Raw genomic sequence first — 18,092 nt, 5'->3', positions numbered from 1 at the left:
TTTCCATATTTCAATCACACAAATTAAACTCCAATATATTTAGGTATTTCTAGTAATGGATCATTCGAGTTAATACCAATGGACACCGCCAGAGATATATGCCCATCTTAAAAAACACAGGGTAAACAATTGATCTTCAGAAGGTCAACCATGCAGCTCTCTGTGTGTGCAACTCTGGGGGTTTGGCTTGGCACTAAGCACTACTGTGATGATGTCAGCGCCTCCGCAGAGGAGGAGTCCCCATTTTTCCTGGATCTGCGAGCCCAGTGTTGCGTCTCAGCATCCCTGAGGTGGTAATTATGTGTTCTGGCTCCAAAATGAAGTCCAGACTTCCAAAGACACTGGAAAAGTGTGGATTTCTCCCCATTTGTGAAGGTGCTTAGTTGGGTCTTGTGACGCAACGTCTAATGAAATCTATTTTTTGCCCTTTGCCTCCTTCCTCCTTTTCTTCTGGGACCTCATCCTCCTCCAACCTCTCTTACCTCTGACCTTCGACCTTTTGACCTCACGCACCTGCTCGCTCAGATGGTCTTCCCTAAGATCAATCATGGCTTTCTTTCTGCTGACCAGCAGCTCATAAAGCGGCGGCTTATTAAGGTAGTGGCTGTCCTTGCTCGTCTTTATCCGAAGGGGTTTATCACCTGACAACTTCTCCCTGTTCATTCCTCAGTTTGCATGCCAGCCTTTAGTCAGACCTATCAGAAGCACTCTGCTGCCCATTCTGTCATCTTAGAGGAAATTCTAGAAGCATACATTTAGTTTAGAGGTGGAATGAATGATCTTCATACATTGCCACTTGTAAGTAATGAATGAATTTGCAGAATGGTTTATATTCATCTTAATCAAAATCTGACACTTACTATTGTTGTTTGTCAAAGCTTAGTGTAGACAAATTTGTTAATTAAACTGGGAAATTCTAATTGGGAATACTCCAAGTAGCAATTATTATTTCAGCTATAGACCACTTAGAAAATGTTAGTAAATTAACATTATTTCTAAAGTCCTACTCCAGTGTCATTAACTTAACATCTGAGACACTAAAGTAAGAGTTGCAAACTTCCCACCATGTTCCCTATGAAGGTTTTCCATGCCTGTCCGATTACTCATTTCACTGTTATTTCTAATGATTGCTCTACTGATGCCTTCATTATTTATCTAAAAGGTTGAAGCCATTTTAATGTAATATTCTGATTGGTTGCGTTGCTCTACAGGGAGATCAGGGTTCGGCAGGTCCACCAGGGCCTCCTGGACCCCCAGGTCCGCCTGGCCCCAGAGGGCCACCAGGGGACACAGGCAAGGATGGGCCCCGGGGAGTGCCAGGTCTGCCGGTGAGTACAGTATTGCTGTATGTTTGTATGGGTACAGTACAGTCCATCCCTGTCCTTGGCCTGTGAAATGGCACAAAGGGAAACCCCTTCAATGAATGTAACACAAACAACATCGCTTCTGATTGCCTCCTGTAGCTCAGTTGGTAGAGCATGGTGCTTGCAACGCCAGGGTTGTGGGTTCGATTCCCTCGGGGGGCCAGTATGAAAAATGTATGCACTCACTAACTGTAAGTCGCTCTGGATAAGAGCGTCTGCTAAATGACTCAAATGAGTGTAAAAGTGTAAAATTGCCCATATATCAGAGGAAAGTGCAAGATGCAATTTTTAAAGCTAAATTATAAACAAAAAACAATAAGCAGTCTTTTTATTAACAACTTTATGTTTCTAAACGGGCTTCCTACAGTCACTGACATGTTTTATTCTATGGGCATCGCACATAATGAGTCCAAAGTTGATATTTTAATAAAACATTGGTGATAGGCTACTGATTAGGCTACTGATTAGGCTACTGTGCGCTTCCGCTGGCAAAAGCGATGCCATAACTAACTGCCTTACCACTAAGATCAGCTTTTGGTCAGTCTTAAATATGAAATTGGCATGTCTTTAAAGGGATAGTTCACCAAAATTACAGACTTACATTTTGTTTTCCTTACCCTGTAAGCAGTCTATGGACAAGGTATGACAGCAACTCATGCTTTGGTTTAGTTTCCCTGGAACTGTTTCCAAATGCAAATATTTTAGCATTTGTGGCACAAATCCCATTCACGTCATGGGACCGATATTAGCATTTTTCGCGCATCATGTCCAAATCATCCATGACTTTAATGAGATTTGTGCCACAAATGACAATTAATGAACTAACTCCATAGATGTGTACCATAAGCTTGAACGTTTTTCATTTTGGTATAAAAGCATGAAAATTGGCACAATTTTTTGCGCTGAACAAAACCTGATATAGTACCATTTCAGACAGGCCTTGGGTTGGCCTGTAAGGTTAATGGTGAAGATGAATTTCACCTGTGTGTACGTTTTAGGTCATGGCTTCCCCTGTGTTGGGTCTACATGGCCAAAACCATATGGCCTTTGTTTATTGCCTTTATGATCGCAGCAATTATGAAAAACCATCAGAAATCACGAAATTGTGATATCTTTTCTTTCAGTGGTGTATTAAATATAAAGTTACCTTTTACACTCTAAAAAAGTTATGTAAGTGTTACCTGAAGTCTGCTGATTACAATTATATATATTATGATATTATATACTGTGTCACTTTGAATAACTTTTACAGGAAACCTTTATAATTAGACCACAAAACTTTTACAAAAAGACAGAATATGTCCAAATAAAGATGTTTAGCTGTAGTGCCATTGTATATTTAACATATTACACCCTAGGGCACCAGTTTTTCACAATGGCCACCAACTAGCTGCATAGGGCCAAATTGGACAGGTGTCACATGGCCGTACCTACATAAAGAATTTGTACATGCAGCCCAAAACTGCACCAATACAGATTGCATATTTTGTTGCATTACAACCTGCAATTCAAATTGATTTTTATTTGGATTTCATGTAATGGCATACACAAAATAGTCCAAATTGGTGAAGTGAAATGAAAAATATAACTTGTTTCAAAAAATTCTAAAGAATAAATAACAGAAAAGTGGTGCGTGCATATGTATTCACCCACTTTGCTATGAGCCCCTAAATAAGATCCGGTGCAACCAATTACCTTCAGAAGTCACATAATTAGTTAAATAAAGTCCACCTGTGTGCAATCTAAGTGTCACATGATCTGTCACATGATCTCAGTATATATACACCTGTTCTGAAAGGCCCCAGATTTTGCAACACCACTAAGCAAGGGGCACCACCAAGCAAGCGGCACCATGAAGACCAAGGAGCTCTCCAAACAGGTCAGGGACAAAGTTGTGGAGAAGTACAGGTCAGGGTTGGGTTCTAAAAAAATATCAGAAACTTTGAACATCCCACAGAGCACCATTAAATCCATTATTAAACAATGGAAAGAATATGGCACCACAACAAATCTGCCAAGAGAGGGCCACCCACCAAAACTCATGGACCAGGCAAGGAGGGCATTAATCAGAGAGGCAACAAAGAGACCAAAGGTAACCCTGAAGGAGCTGCAAAGCTCCACAGCGGAGATTGGAGTATCTGTCCATAGGACCACTTTAAGCCGTACACTCCACAGAGCTGGGATTTACGGAAGAGTGGCCAGAATAATGCCATTGCTTAAAGAAAAAAATAAGCTAACGTTTGGTGTTCGCCAAAAGGCATGTGGGAGACTCCCCAAACATATGGAAGAAGGTACTCTGGTCAGATGAGACTACAATAGAGCTTTTTGGCCATCAAGGAAAACTCTATATCTGGCACAAACCCAACACCTTTCATCACCCCGAGAACACCATCTACACAGTGAATCATGGTGGTGGCAGCATCATGCTGTGGGGATGTTTTTCATCGGCAGGGACTGGGAAACTGGTCAGAATTGAAGGAATGATGGATGTCGCTAAATACAGCGAAATTCTTGAGGGAAACCTGTTTGAATAGTTATGCACGCTCAAGTTTTCAGTTTTTTGTCTTATTTCTTGTTGGTTTCACAAAAAAATATTTTTCATCTTCAAAGTGGTAGGCATGTTGTGTAAATCAAATGATGCAAACCCCCCAAAAAACAATTTTAATTCCAGGTTGTAAGGCAACAACTTAGGAAAAATGCCAATGGGGGTGAATACTATCGCAAGCCACTATATTCATTTTAATCAACTGCTATTCACAGTAGAGTCCACCAGATGCAAAAGGAAGGATGGACTCCTAATTAGGATGTGGATTGTTGCTTTTTATCATTGATAAACTGAAGAATTTGCCTCAGTATTGAATACTAACATCCATCTGCATAACCCACAATTCCAATCCAAATCTTCATAACCAAATGTCTGATTTGAAATATAAATAATTTAATTTTCCAAATCCAATTCAATTACAGTGGGGAAAAAAAGTATTTAGTCAGCCACCAATTGTGCATGTTCTCCCACTCCCACCAGATGAGAGAGGCCTGTAATTTTCATCATAGGTACACGTCAACTATGACAGACAAAATGAGAAAAAAAAATCCAGAAAATCACATTGTAGGATTTTTTATGAATTTATTTGCAAATTATGGTGGAAAATAAGTATTTGGTCAATAACAAAAGTTTCTCAATACTATGTTATATACCCTTTGTTGGCAATGACACAGGTCAAACGTTTTCTGTAAGTTTTCACAAGGTTTTCACACACTGTTGCTGGTATTTTGGCCCATTCCTCCATGCAGATCTCCTCTAGAGCAGTGATGTTTTGGGGCTGTCGCTGGGCAACACAGACTTTCAACTCCCTCCAAAGATTTTCTATGGGGTTGAGATCTGGAGACTGGCTAGGCCACTCCAGGACCTTGAAATGCTTCTTACGAAGCCACTCCTTCGTTGCCCGGGTGGTGTGTTTGGGATCATTGTCAAGCTGAAAGACGCAGCCACGTTTCATCTTCAATGCCCTTGCTGATGGAAGGAGGTTTTCACTCAAAATCTCATGATACATGGCCCCATTCATTATTTCCTTTACACGGATCAGTCGTCCTGGTCCCTTTGCAGAAAAACAGCCCCAAAGCATGATGTTTCCACCCCCATGCTTCACAGTAGGTATGGTGTTCTTTGGATGCAACTCAGCATTCTTTGTCCTCCAAACACGACGAGTTGAGTTTTTACCAAAAAGTTCTATTTTGGTTTCATCTGACCATATGACATTCTCCCAATCCTCTTCTGGATCATCCAAATGCACTCTAGCAAACTTCAGACGGGCCTGGACATGTACTGGCTTAAGCAGGGGGACACGTCTGGCACTGCAGGATTTGAGTCCCTGGCGGCGTTGTGTGTTGCTGATGGTAGGCTTTGTTACTTTGGTCCCAGCTCTCTGCAGGTCATTCACTAGGTCCCCCCGTGTGGTTCTGGGATTTTTGCTCACCGTTCTTGTGATCATTTTGACCCCACGGGGTGAGATCTTGCGTGGAGCCCCAGATCGAGGGAGATTATCAGTGGTCTTGTATGTCTTCCATTTCCTAATAATTGCTCCCACAGTTGATTTCTTCAAACCAAGCTGCTTACCTATTGCAGATTCAGTCTTCCCAGCCTGGTGCAGGTCTACAATTTTGTTTCTGGTGTCCTTTGACAGCTCTTTGGTCTTGGCCATAGTGGAGTTTGGAGTGTGACTGTTTGAGGTTGTGGACAGGTGTCTTTTATACTGATAACAAGTTCAAACAGGTGCCATTAATACAGGTAACGAGTGGAGGACAGAGGAGCCACTTAAAGAAGAAGTTACAGGTCTGTGAGAGCCAGAAATCTTGCTTGTTTGTAGGTGACCAAATACTTATTTTCCACCATAATTTGCAAATAAATTCATTAAAAATCCTACAATGTGATTTTCTGGATTTTTTTTCCTCAATTTGTCTGTCATAGTTGACATGTACCTATGATGAAAATTACAGGCCTCTCTCATCTTTTTAAGTGGGAGAACTTGCACAATTGGTGGCTGACTAAATACTTTTTCCCCCACTGTATTTACCACCAACTGTAATTTCTAGCCTTTGAAGTAGAACAAACCTCTCCTTTTATCTGTGTTTTACTAATTGGGTATTTTATATTTGTACAGGGAGAACCCGGGACCCCAGGAGAGCTAGGACTTATGGTAAGTAGGTCTTTATGTTATGACATCCACTTCTTCCAATGCTGGTTTACCCAATGTGGTTATTTAGAGTTTAACCTACATTGAACTGATTCTGTGAAATGGATCCGGAGATGCTACAATTATTACTATTGCCACAGTGTTTTTTTGCCTAATTATTAAAGAATGATGTTAAGGTTATATTTAAATTTCTGTTTCCAAAATAATAATACAGTATAACATATTGCCATGTTGAGGATCTACTTGACAGTGTAGCTGTGTTGATTTCTTCAGGAAATTATATTAAGACCACATGTTGCCCCATGGGAAAAATGATGCCTTCTCATGTTTTCTGTGCTAAAATGGGTTTGCCAGTTAGATTCATATGTCCAACACTGTGGCATATTTTAAGCCTATTTTAATAGATGTTTTTCTCTCACAATAATTTTTTGTCTAAGTACAAATGCAATCACTTAAGGAAGCTACCTCTTATTTAGAACATCCATACTTGCATCATGCATTCGATTTTTACGGGAATTTAAATAACTGATTTGTTTGAACCATGATGAACGGCTACAGCACTTTCATGAAACCCTGTTAAAAATGTTTATTTTCACACATGAAACTCATTATAGAGTTTAACAGCAATTGCATACTGCTTTTAGTATTTAGCAAAGAAGGCATTTAATGAAAGGTCCCTCATAAAAATGCATAGAATATGTCAACCCAGCCTGTATCTTCTGATGACAAAGAAGTGAGGACAGATAATGGGACAAACAAGCACACTGTATTTGTATTTATTATGGATCCCCATTAGCTGCTGCCTTAGCTACTCTTCCTGGGGTCCAGCAAAATTAAGGCAGTTCATACAATTTTAAAAACATTACAATACATTCACAGATTTCACAACACACTGTGTGCCCTCAGGTCCGTACTCCACCACTACCACATATCTACAGTACAGAGAGAGAGAGAGAGAGAGAGAGAGAGAGAGAGAGAGAGAGAGAGAGAGAGAGAGAGAGAGAGAGAGAGAGAGAGAGAGAGAGAGAGAGAGAGAGAGAGAGAGAGAGAGAGAGAGAGAGAGAGAGAGAGAGAGAGAGAGAGAGAGAGAGAGAGAGACAATTTATTATTCAACCCACCCTTTCGCTGTACCCTTTGAGCGCAAATAAAATTGTGTAATGCTTTCTGTCAATTTGACACAGTGCTCTCTCTCTCTTTGCTTGAGTTTGCTTTGAGTTTGTTTCTACATCTCTGGGAAAAAATAAGAAATGGTTCTAGCTACAATAATACCCTCTATCCACCTCAATATAGTACATTATGAATGCTTATATCACACATATAGTGGATTATAGAAACCTTCTATAAGCATTCATAGCAGCTTATGGCTCCTTAATAAAACAGAATTTCTGAATACATGAATGATTGAATGTAATCGCAATGCATTAGATAAAGTGGTTCATATTAAGTGTTATCAAAAGGAGGAAGTAAATTCACTGTTCTGTGTCCTCTATGTTTCACAGGTCAGAGGTCCTCACTAACGTTTAGTCCCTACAATAAGTCAAAACAGCTGCTAACACATTTGTCAAACGATGAATTATAAATCACTCTCAAAATGAGAATGCACTTACGCAGTACTTTGAGTGAAAAATAGATCATGTGAGCTGTAATTCATGAGTCAAGGCTTAATGTTCCAGCAGTTTATTTGAACAGTGACACTAATGTACTTTTAGGACAAATTTAATCGTTTGGGAATCCCTCCGCCTTTAAAGCAGTGTGAGACAAGAATACACACCCCAACGGTCATAAAAGGATATGGAGCTACTGCCGAAACACAATGGGGTTCTGCAGGTTGTCAGTCTCTTGAGTTTCAGCCTCAGACAGTGGCTTCTGTTTCCCCCGTCACGCTCTTGGTTCTCCCCGAACTTCTCATCGTGGATAAAAAATCTCAAACCAAGAAATGTGAAGAGAAGCTCAAGTGGGGTGGAATACAGAGATGTCTTTGAAACCAAGTGCGCAACTATCACTGGGGACAGGGGAGGGGACATGTCCCCCCCACATTCTGAAATTGCATTTTTGTCCCCCCCAGTTTTATCATTGGAATGTGATACAAAAGGAGGCAACGGTGTGCTTTAGGACCATGCTGACGCCTCCGAGCATTTAGGTAGGCTGTTTGGAATGTTTATCCGACTGGATAAAAACAATTAAAAAAAATAATGTCCCCCCCACTTCTAAAACCAAAGTTGCGCCCTTGTTTGAAACAGTACATCATGTTTTTGGTAACTGCATTTCTGGAAGGACAATGGAGCCATGCCACTATTCATGCTTCTCTAGGACAGCTTCCAGGGGCCAGTGCCCACTTGACACAGTTTTGATGCAGATGCTATTGTTAAAGAGGCTAAAGTGAATTCCAAAGTTTCCAAAGCCAACCAGGACATCTGGTGCTGGTTAGGAGGATTAAGCTTCCATGGAGTAGATAGGAGGGGGAAAAGGAAATATTTTCAGGAATCAATTTGAAATCATCAGTGCCATGATGTATCTCTAAGGAAAATTAGGGGTTGTCTGCTTTCCAAAGGTGGTTTGCAGCCACACGTTTGAATATATTTTAAAAGGCTTAATATGGAACACCAGTGAGATATTGTACATGGTATTCCATGCGCAACTGAAACAGTCTCCCCGCTTTTTCATGGAGTTATTGTCCATCATTTAATGAAATGCATTGCAGGCCTGTGGGGTCACACTACAGTAATATCCTTTTGTAATAAGGAGATACTTTTAAAATTTTGGTATCCTTGATATTAAGTTTCCTTTCATCTTCCAGCCAAACATAAGGAGCAAAGATGTGTCAGTAAATAGCAAAAGACACGCTTGAGGGACACAAAATCGAGTTGTCCTATGCCTGTTACGCCAGATGTTTGGTAGAAAGAGCTTTTTCCTTTAAAAAATATCTCTGGTGATTTGTTGAATAAGCTCATTAGCTCTTTGACCTTGAGCTGAATCAGTGCACTGCTGACAATATGCCTTTTAAAGGCAATTTCCCTGATGTTTGCAGAGATCGCATTCACGGTAAAGGCTACGGATGTCGGCTCAAGTGTAAATTGTCTTTACAAGTCAAGTGCATGTGGACCTTTGATTTAATCCTGGCCACAGTTTCCCAGGGCTGTACTCTGACAAAGCTTTCCAACTTCTTCTACAGTTGGCAGAGGTTCTACTCTAGAGTGGGGGAATAAAGACAGTTCACTGGCAATGGAGTCAGTTATTTCCCCGTCATGAATTAATGCATGAACCAATCATTGTAGATTGTTTTGTTGACTGCATTCAGTAACTGGGATGGTCAAGCTGACCTCTTCTGAAAGGCTAGTTAATGCTGTGTATTTGTGGATGGGGTTACCTAGTTTTGGTTGTTTAATCGCAAGCAAGCTCACATAACCACAATGGAAATTTTTCTGATGATTTACTGAACATCTTTCCAAATAAGATATATTCTCATTGTCAATAATCTAAGCTGAAGACAAGGTAGCATTGCCCCGTCCAAAAGTGGGCTCTTGATTTTCCTGGAGAAACTCTTTGAGTGCTCTCAGCTGCAGCTACTGTACACTAATTAGCTCTATAGCAAGAGGCCATGCTCTCACATACCTAGTGGGTCAAAAAATGCTTTTCCAGACTACTACCTTTTTTTTTTTCTCGTGGTAGGTAGGGGGAAAGTTGTTTATTAATTAAGGTTCTCTAATCACAGGAAAGCTGCTGCAACTGTAAGCAATTAACATTTGAGAACCTGTAGCCATAGGTATTTTTTACAGGCCAGCCTCTTAAACATGCAAACAAAGCTTTGGAGGCCTGTTGAATTTGGAATACAAATGTAATTAACTGTTTAACAGATTTCATTTTTGAAAAGTAAGGCAAGCAAGCGAGAAAAAAAAGAACAAGAAAAAGTTGTACCCCTTGTAATAATATTAGTACAACGCATTAGTATAACAACCTTAGTACTTTTGGTATTGTGGCGAATAGCAGGGCAGGGAATAGAACCTGTGTCGCTGGCGTGAAAGGCATACACCCTACGCATTGCTCCAATAATAATTGTAACGTGGCCCCTTTGAACGCGAAAGCACATCCATGTGGTTCAACTACTCAACTCCCTCACACCTCCGGGCTGTGTGAAATGTAAATAGGGGACTAAATGGAGAATCTCCATGCTCCCAATTAGATTTTCGACATAATGTTAAGATTCATCACTTCAAGGAAGAGAGAGACATTTGAAAATGGTAATGTGGGTGCCACCTATCTTTTTATAGGCCATTTACATTAGATGAGATCAGCACAATGCCAGTCAGAGGGTAACTGTAGTTCCATGCACCGCCCTTGTTCAGGTTAACTGGGGCTTGATCTGAAGAGCCTCCTGGCTACTTCCCAATTTGGAGGACAGTACAATGATGAGCCAAATCGCATCTTCCAGTGAACCGACTGTGCAATAATTTTTGGCAAACAATAAGTGCCACAACAACTGAGGCAGCCTCTCAACAGCATAGGGTTCTCAAGCCCATTGGCTGAAATTGAGAGTGAATCCAGTTGAAGACAGCGCCTCCATGCGCATTTGTGTCTGAGTCTTTCCACTGTTAGTCAGATTTTTAAATTTTTACTCTTATCCAGAGCGACTTACAGTTTTATTGAGTGCATACATTTTTCATACTATAGCTTTTTTCCTCCATTGACTTGCCCAAGGAACTGTTTTTCAGCTAGAGGCAGATCCAAAATGGCCCCCTGTTCCAGTCTGACCAGCAGCGATGCTTAGCTCATAGACACTACCTGGCTGGAGACAGAACCATCTTTTAAGAGAGTTGCACCAATGGAATCACTGGAGGATCCAATAGTTCCTAATCATACAATGCTATTATTGTAACATTCTGGTCACCTTTTGCTGTAGATCCACTGTAACCAAGTAGACTATGCTATGACCTTGGTTTTTTAAATAATATGCAATGAGACATTTGCTATGCTTTCTATTCAATCCTGGACAAGTCCAATGTAATTTTGCCACAAAAATGGAATGAAAGAAAAATCAACATGTAAGATACAATCACAAGTGCTTTCTTTATTCGGACCTCATTCAAATGTATATTTATCACCAGCTCAATGAAAAGATAGCACACTGTGTATTTTTTCTCCCCAAAAATGAATCAAGGGATTGATTGTAATAATTTTCTTCATCCAAACTGCGTTAAGGGTTTATGCTCACTGCTCACTACCCAGCAAAGGACATTAGGCAACCTTCCTATTAGGTCCCTTTTAGGGTTTCGGCGAGACGCTATCCCACTGATGTTCTGAGAATGTTCTAGGAACATTAAAACATGACGTTAACCTCAGGACCATAAGCGGACATTTAGTACAGGTCCCGGTTTGGTTGCGGTATAAGGGAACATTACAAATATGTTTATATTTGGTTCTGATAGGAAGTTATTCTTGGGACATTCAATGACCACAAGGGGACGTTTTAGACAGGTCCCATGGTCTTAGTGTGACCATTAGGGAACGTTACAATTAGGTCCCTATTTGGTTCTGACAGGATGTTGTCCTTGTCCCATTCAATGAGACATTCATTTACAAAAAGATCCAGTACAGGTCCTGGTTTACTACCAACAGAACATTACAATAAGGTCTTTGAATGACCTTTAGGGAATGACCCCGTTTGGCTCTGACAGGACATTCTCCTCATGACATTCAATGACGACAGAGGGATGTTCTATACAGGTTCTAGTTTGCTCACGCCAGGACATTGTCCCCAAAAGGGGTTTGTGTAGTTCACAGTATGTTCCAGGGATGTCATGAAGGAGATTTTTAGGACGTTCTCAATATATTCGGTGTACCAGTCCTCAGGATGTAAAATGATGATCACATTGGAACGTTCTCTGGCAGACTTTTGTCTAGTTCCCTGCAAGTTACCAGGACGTCACTGAGGACCATGTCAGGACTTTTTTAGAACATTCTCAGGACATTTATTTTACCAGTCATGGTCCCAAGGGGTCTTTTGTCTCGTTCCCTGTAAGTTACCAGGACGTCGTTGAAGACCACGTGAGGACATCTTCAAAATGTTCTCAGGATATTTGTTTCACATGATGGTCCTCTGGGAACGTTCTCTGGGGACCTTTGTCTAGTTCCCTGTAAGTTTCCAGGTATCACGGCTCAGGATAAGACCCAGATGCAGACACCGGAGGCGGACAGTTCGAATCTCAGATATTCGTTATAACACTGGGGGCAGGCAAACGGCAGGTCGAGGGCAGGCAGAGGTTCGTAATCCAGGTCAGAGTCAGGCAGGTACAGGACGGCAGGCAGGCTCAGGGTCAGGACAAGCAGAAAGATCAGAACCGGGAAGACTAGAAACAAAACTTGAGAACAGGAAAACAGGAAAAACGCTAGTACGACCTGACAAGACAAGACGAACTGGCAACAGACAATCAGAAAACGCCAGTATAAATACACAGGAGATAATGGGTAAAAATGGGAGACACTTGGTGGGGGGTGGAGACAAGCACAAGTCAGGTGAAACAGATCAGGGAGAAGGTCGATAGCGCAGTTGTAGGGTCTATGCTGAGGAAGAGATGTGGCGCGGGCCTTGTTGAAATCCTCCCGGAGGTCCTGGTACTCTGCAGGAATGGTGGAGAGATCAAAGGCTTTTCCCAAGCCCGCAGGAAGAAGTCCCGGGGCAGACTGCGCCGACTTCAGACAATGCGCGTGGCAGAACGGGCTCCAACCCATGATAGAACCAGTAGCCCAGTGAATCAGGGGATTGTGCCTCTGGAGCCATGAAAACCCCAAAACCACGGGTACATGAGTAGATTCGATGAGCAAGAACTGCATAGACTCAATGCGATTACCTGACACTCGCAGGTTGATAGGAACCATATTCTGCCCATCCAGCGCTCTGGCTTCCATGGGAATGGAGAGGGGTTATGTGGAGAGTCAATGAGCACCCAGAGATATTTGGACCGGTCAGCCCACAGCAGGATGGCATGAAGAGGGGTATGAGTAATGGGAGATTGGAAACTCCCCGTACGGCTCACCAGCGTACTCGTACCTACTGATGAGCCTGGTCTTTTAATGGGCAGGTAGATATGTATTGTCCTGTTGTTCCACAATACAGAAACAGATCAGGGTGTGACACAAGGGCATTGATTAGGACCATGTCAGGACACTTTCAAGATTTTCTCAGGACATTTATTTTACCAGCATTCAGGGTATTGCGTGATGGGTTAGGTGCTGCTCAGTATGGTGAAGAGAGGAGGGTCTTTGTGGTGTATTTCTTTGCTTGTATGTACACTATATATACAAAAGTGTGTGGACACCCCTTCAAATTTGTGGATTCTGATATTTCAGGCACACCTGTTGCTGACAGGTGTATAAAATCGAGCACACAGCCATAGAAAAACATTGGCAGTAGAATGGCCTTACCGAAGAGCTCAGTGACTTTCAACGTGGCGCGTCAAATTTCTGCCCTGCTAGAGCTGCCCCGGTCAACTGTAAGTGTTGTTATTGTGAAGTGGAGACGTCTAGGAGCAACAACGGCTCAGCTGCGAAGTGGTAGGCCACACAAGCTCACAGAATGGGACCGGCAAGTGCTGAAGCACGTAGCGCGTAAAAATCATCTGTCCTCGGTTGCAACACTCACTACAGAGTTCGAAACGGCCTCTGGAAGCAACGTCTGCACAAGAGCTGTTAGTCGGGAGCTTCATGAAATGGGTTTCCATGGCCGAGCAGCCGCACAAGCCCAAGATCACCATGCACAATGCAAGGCGTCGGCTGGAGTGGTGTAAAGCTCGACGCCATTGGACTCTGGAGCAGTGGAAATGCGTTTTCTGGAGTGATTTAAAAACAATTTAACTAGGAAAGTCAATTAAGAACAAATTCTTATTTACAATGACGGCCTACACCAGCCAAACCCGGACGACGCTGGGCCAATTGATGAATCACACTTCACCATCTGGCAGTCCGACGGACAAATCTGGGTTTGGCGGACGCCAGGAGTACACTACCTGCCCCAATGCCTAGTGCCAACTGTAAAGTTTGGTGGAGGAGGAATAATGGTCTGGGGCTGTTTTTCATGGTTCGTGCTAGGCCACTTGGTTCCAGTGAAGGGAAATATTAACACTACAGCATACAATTAAATGTTAGACGATTCTGTGCTTGCAACTTTGTGGCAACAGTTGGGGGAAGGCCCTTTCCTGTTTCAGCATGGCAATGCCCCTGTGCATAAAGTGAGGTCCATACAGAAATGGTTTGTCGACATTAGTGTGGAAGAACTTGACTGGCCGACTGCGAGCCAGGCCTAATAGCCCAACATCAGTGCCCAACCTCACTAATGCTCTTGTGGCTGAATGGAAGCAAGTCCCCACAGCAATGTTCCAGCACCACTCCCAGAAGAGTGGAGGCTGTTATAGCAGCAAAGGACCAACTCCACATCAATGCCCATGATTTTGGAATGAGATGTTCGACGAGCAGGTGTCCACATACTGTTGGTCATGAGGTAGTCCCCTGCTGACGTCATCAGCGTGCGCAGCTGAACATTGTATGCTGGAAAACACTTGTTTTGTTACTTTTGATTAAAACAAAAATGCTATTCATAAAAACAAAAACAGAACTTGTTTTTGCATGGATTCCACAACGCGGTTAGCTTTGAACAGCTACAGTTGAAGTCAGAAGTTTACATACACCTTAGCCAAATACATTTAAAATCAGTTTTTCACAATTCCTGACATTTAATCCTAGTAAAAATTCCCTGTCTTAGGTCAGTTAGGATCACCACTTTATTTTAAGAATGTGAAATGTCAGAATAATAGTAGAGAGAATGATTTATTTCAGCTTTTATTTATTTCATCACATTCCCAGTGGGTCAGAAGTTTACATACACCCAATTAGTATTTGGTAGCATTGCCTTTAAATTGTTTAACTTGGGTCAAACGTTTCAGGTAGCCTTCCACAAGCTTCCCACAATAAGTTGGGTGAATTTTGGCCCATTCTTCCCGACAGAGCTGGTGTAACTGAGTCAGGTTTGTAGGCCTCCTTGCTCGCACATGCTTTTTCAGTTCTGCCCACAAATGTTCTATAGGATTGAGGTCAGGGCTTTGTGATGGCCACTCCAATAACTTGACTTTGTTGTCCTTAAGCCATTTTGCCACAACTTTGGAAGTATGCTTGGGGTCATTGTCCATTTGGAAGACATATTTGCGACCAAGCTTTAACTTCCTGACTGATGTCTTGAGATGTTGCTTCAATATATCCACATAATTTTCCTTCCTCATGATGCCATCTATTTTGGGAAGTGCACCAGTCCCTCCTGCAGCAAAGCACCCCCACAGCATGAAGCTGCCATCCCCGTGCTTCACGGTTGGGATGGTGTTCTTCGGCTTGCAAGCATCCCCCTTTTTCCTCCAAACATAACGATGGTCATTATGGCCAAACAGTTCTATTTTTGTTTCATCAGACCAGAGGATATTTCTCCAAAAAGTACGATCTTTGTCCCCATGTGCAGTTGCAAACCGTAGTCTGGCTTTTTTATAGCGGTTTTGGAGCAGTGGTTTCTTCCTTGCTGTGCGGCCTTTCAGGTTATGTCGATATAGGACTCGTTTTACTGTGGATATAGATACGTTTGTACCTGTTTCCTCCAGTATCTTCACAAGGTCCTTTGCTGTTGTTCTGGGATTGATTTGCACTTTTTGCACCAAAGTACGTTCATCTCTAGGAGACAGAACGCGTCTCCTTCCTGCGGGTTATGACGGCTGCGTGGTCCCATGGTGTTTATACTTGTGTACTATTGTTTGTACAGATGAATGTGGTACCTTCAGGCATTTGGAAATTGCTCCCAAGGATGAACCTGACTTGTGGAGGTCTACCATTTTTTTATGACGTCTTGGCTGATTTCTTTTGATTTTCCCATGATGTCAAGCAAAGAGGCACTGAGTTTGAAGGTAGGCCTTGAAATACATCCACAGGTATACCTCCAATTGACTCAAATGATGTCAATTAGCCTATCAGAAGCTTCTAAAGCCATGACATCATTTTCTGGAATTTTCCAAGCTGTTTAAAGGCATAGTCAACTTAGTAAACTTCTGACCCACTGGAATTGTAATCTGTCTGTAAACAATTGTTGGAAAATTACTTGTGTCATGCACAAAGTAGATGTCCTAACCAACTTGCCAAAAATATAGTTTGTTAACAAGAAATTTGTGGAGTTGTTGAAAAACAAGTTTTAATGACTCTAACCTAAGTGTATATAAACTTCCGACTTCAACTGTAGGACCGCTATTTCTTGTCCCGGAATCCCACATAAGAGACAGGTTGCTTGCTTGACTGCTTGACAGAGACGCTAAGCTGCTAGTCATCAAGCTAACGAAATTGGTACCAGATGAGTTTTGCAATAAGCCCTCTTTGTCTGGAGAGCTAAATGAACGGTTCCAGCGCTCTAGGAGCTGTATCTTTTACACTTTGTTTCGGGACAAACCGGATCACTCGGAGTTCCAATGCGACAATCGCCTGCTTGACAGAGACGCTAAGCTGCTAGCCATCAAGCTAACGAAATTGGTACCAGATTAGTTTTGCAATGGAGCCCTCTTTGTCTGGAGAACTAAATGAACGGTTCCAGCGCTGTAGGAGCTGTATCTATTACACTTTGTTTCGGGACAAACCGGATCACACGGAGTTCCAATGCGACAATCGTTTACTTGCAGAGGATTATAGGCTTGAGGTGGCTTCCTTGATCATGCAGGTCGCCAGCGTACGTAAGAAACTGGGGAAAACGCAGAGTGGAATGTTTACATTGTCTACGTCGGTGGCTGGACGGCATTCGCGCTTATTGGATGCATCTCCGCCTTGTCGTTATCCGACTGGCCGGTGTTGCCCGGAGCTCCCCCATCTGATAGCGCCGTTGAAGGAGCACAGCATGAGGAGAAAGGCAATCAACGATGGTCGCATGTCACGAGCCGTGGAAGCCGAAGACAGCGACTTCCCGCAAAGCAACGAGAGGCCCGGAGCAGATACAAACAACAAATAGTTTTGCCATCCTGGAGCATGATCTTCCTGCACCTTCGTCGCTGGGGGTGCCTGTGTCAGCGGCCGTAGTGCCTACTACAACGATTTCAAAGTCGACGTCGGCAGCCTTCTGTCCCAGCTCTGGATTTAGCGGGGATTCTCCATCTGTTGGAGGCCTGAATCCTGTGAAGCGTGGGAGTAGGCGGATTTCCTCGTCCTTCTCACCAGTTGTGATTTTGGGCAGCTCCATGGTAAGAAATGTGACCGTTCCTGGTGCAAAAACAATGTCCTATCCCGGAGCTCGAGTAAATTACATTACTAAGCTGCTCCCTAATGTATTATGTCAGGACATGGAAATCGATTATATCGTAGTCCATGTTGGTTTTAATGACATTATGAAGGGCAGCTCTGAACAGTTGAAACTGGATATTAAAGAGCTGATTAGACACTAACAAAAAACGAACTAACATCATATCTGGCCCTCTGCCCTCTCTGAATCGTGGCATTGAACGCTTTAGAAGGATTCTTGCTCTACACAACTGGCTACCGTGATTATTGCAGCTCAATGGGTTTTGTTGACAATTTCAATACCTTTTGGAAACAAAACACGTTTTATAAGGAGGATGGGATCCACCTAAATCATTTGGGTACCTGGATCCTTTCACAGCATTATAAGGCTGCGTTGAGACAATTACTTAGCAATGACCCAAGCCCTGCTCAGCTAATCCCTACCATTGTGACGCATAGTTGTCAAAATGCATCAGCAAATGTATACTGTTAGAATTGAGCCGGTGTGCCCGAGGAGGCAGTCCACTGTGTGCAGCTCACCCTGCACTAACATAAAGAACATGAGCACATCTACTGCTGCTAAGCTTCCCAGTAAAGCAATAAAAACAAGTAAGCATCCCAGAAGAAAAGTGCTCAAAATAGCCCATGTTAACATACGTATGTAGCTTAAAAAACAAGGTTCATGAAATCAATAATTTGCTAGTAACAGATGACATTCATATTCTGACTATCTCTGAAACTCACTTAGATAATA

General features: G+C 42.4%; 1 protein-coding gene across 1 annotated transcript in view; it reads left to right on the top strand.

Moving 5' to 3' along the window:
• The window catches only part of LOC311113065 (uncharacterized protein), a gene marked incomplete at its 5' end in the record, with an annotated part of 408,058 nt that overhangs the window by 285,770 nt on the left and 104,196 nt on the right, over positions 1–18,092 (top strand). Inside the window, 3 exons of the mRNA XM_084156203.1 lie at positions 526–597; positions 1,212–1,328; positions 6,026–6,061. Of these exons, the coding sequence (XP_084012329.1) occupies positions 526–597; positions 1,212–1,328; positions 6,026–6,061 (225 nt within the window). The remainder of the gene's footprint in view (positions 1–525; positions 598–1,211; positions 1,329–6,025; positions 6,062–18,092) is intronic.

The sequence above is a fragment of the Coregonus lavaretus genome (assembly GCF_964263955.1).
Source record: "Coregonus lavaretus genome assembly, chromosome: 39".
Taxonomy (NCBI): Eukaryota; Metazoa; Chordata; class Actinopteri; order Salmoniformes; family Salmonidae; genus Coregonus; species Coregonus lavaretus.
The sequence above is the reverse complement of the archived record's forward strand: the minus strand, read 5'-3'. Positions and strand labels throughout refer to the sequence as shown.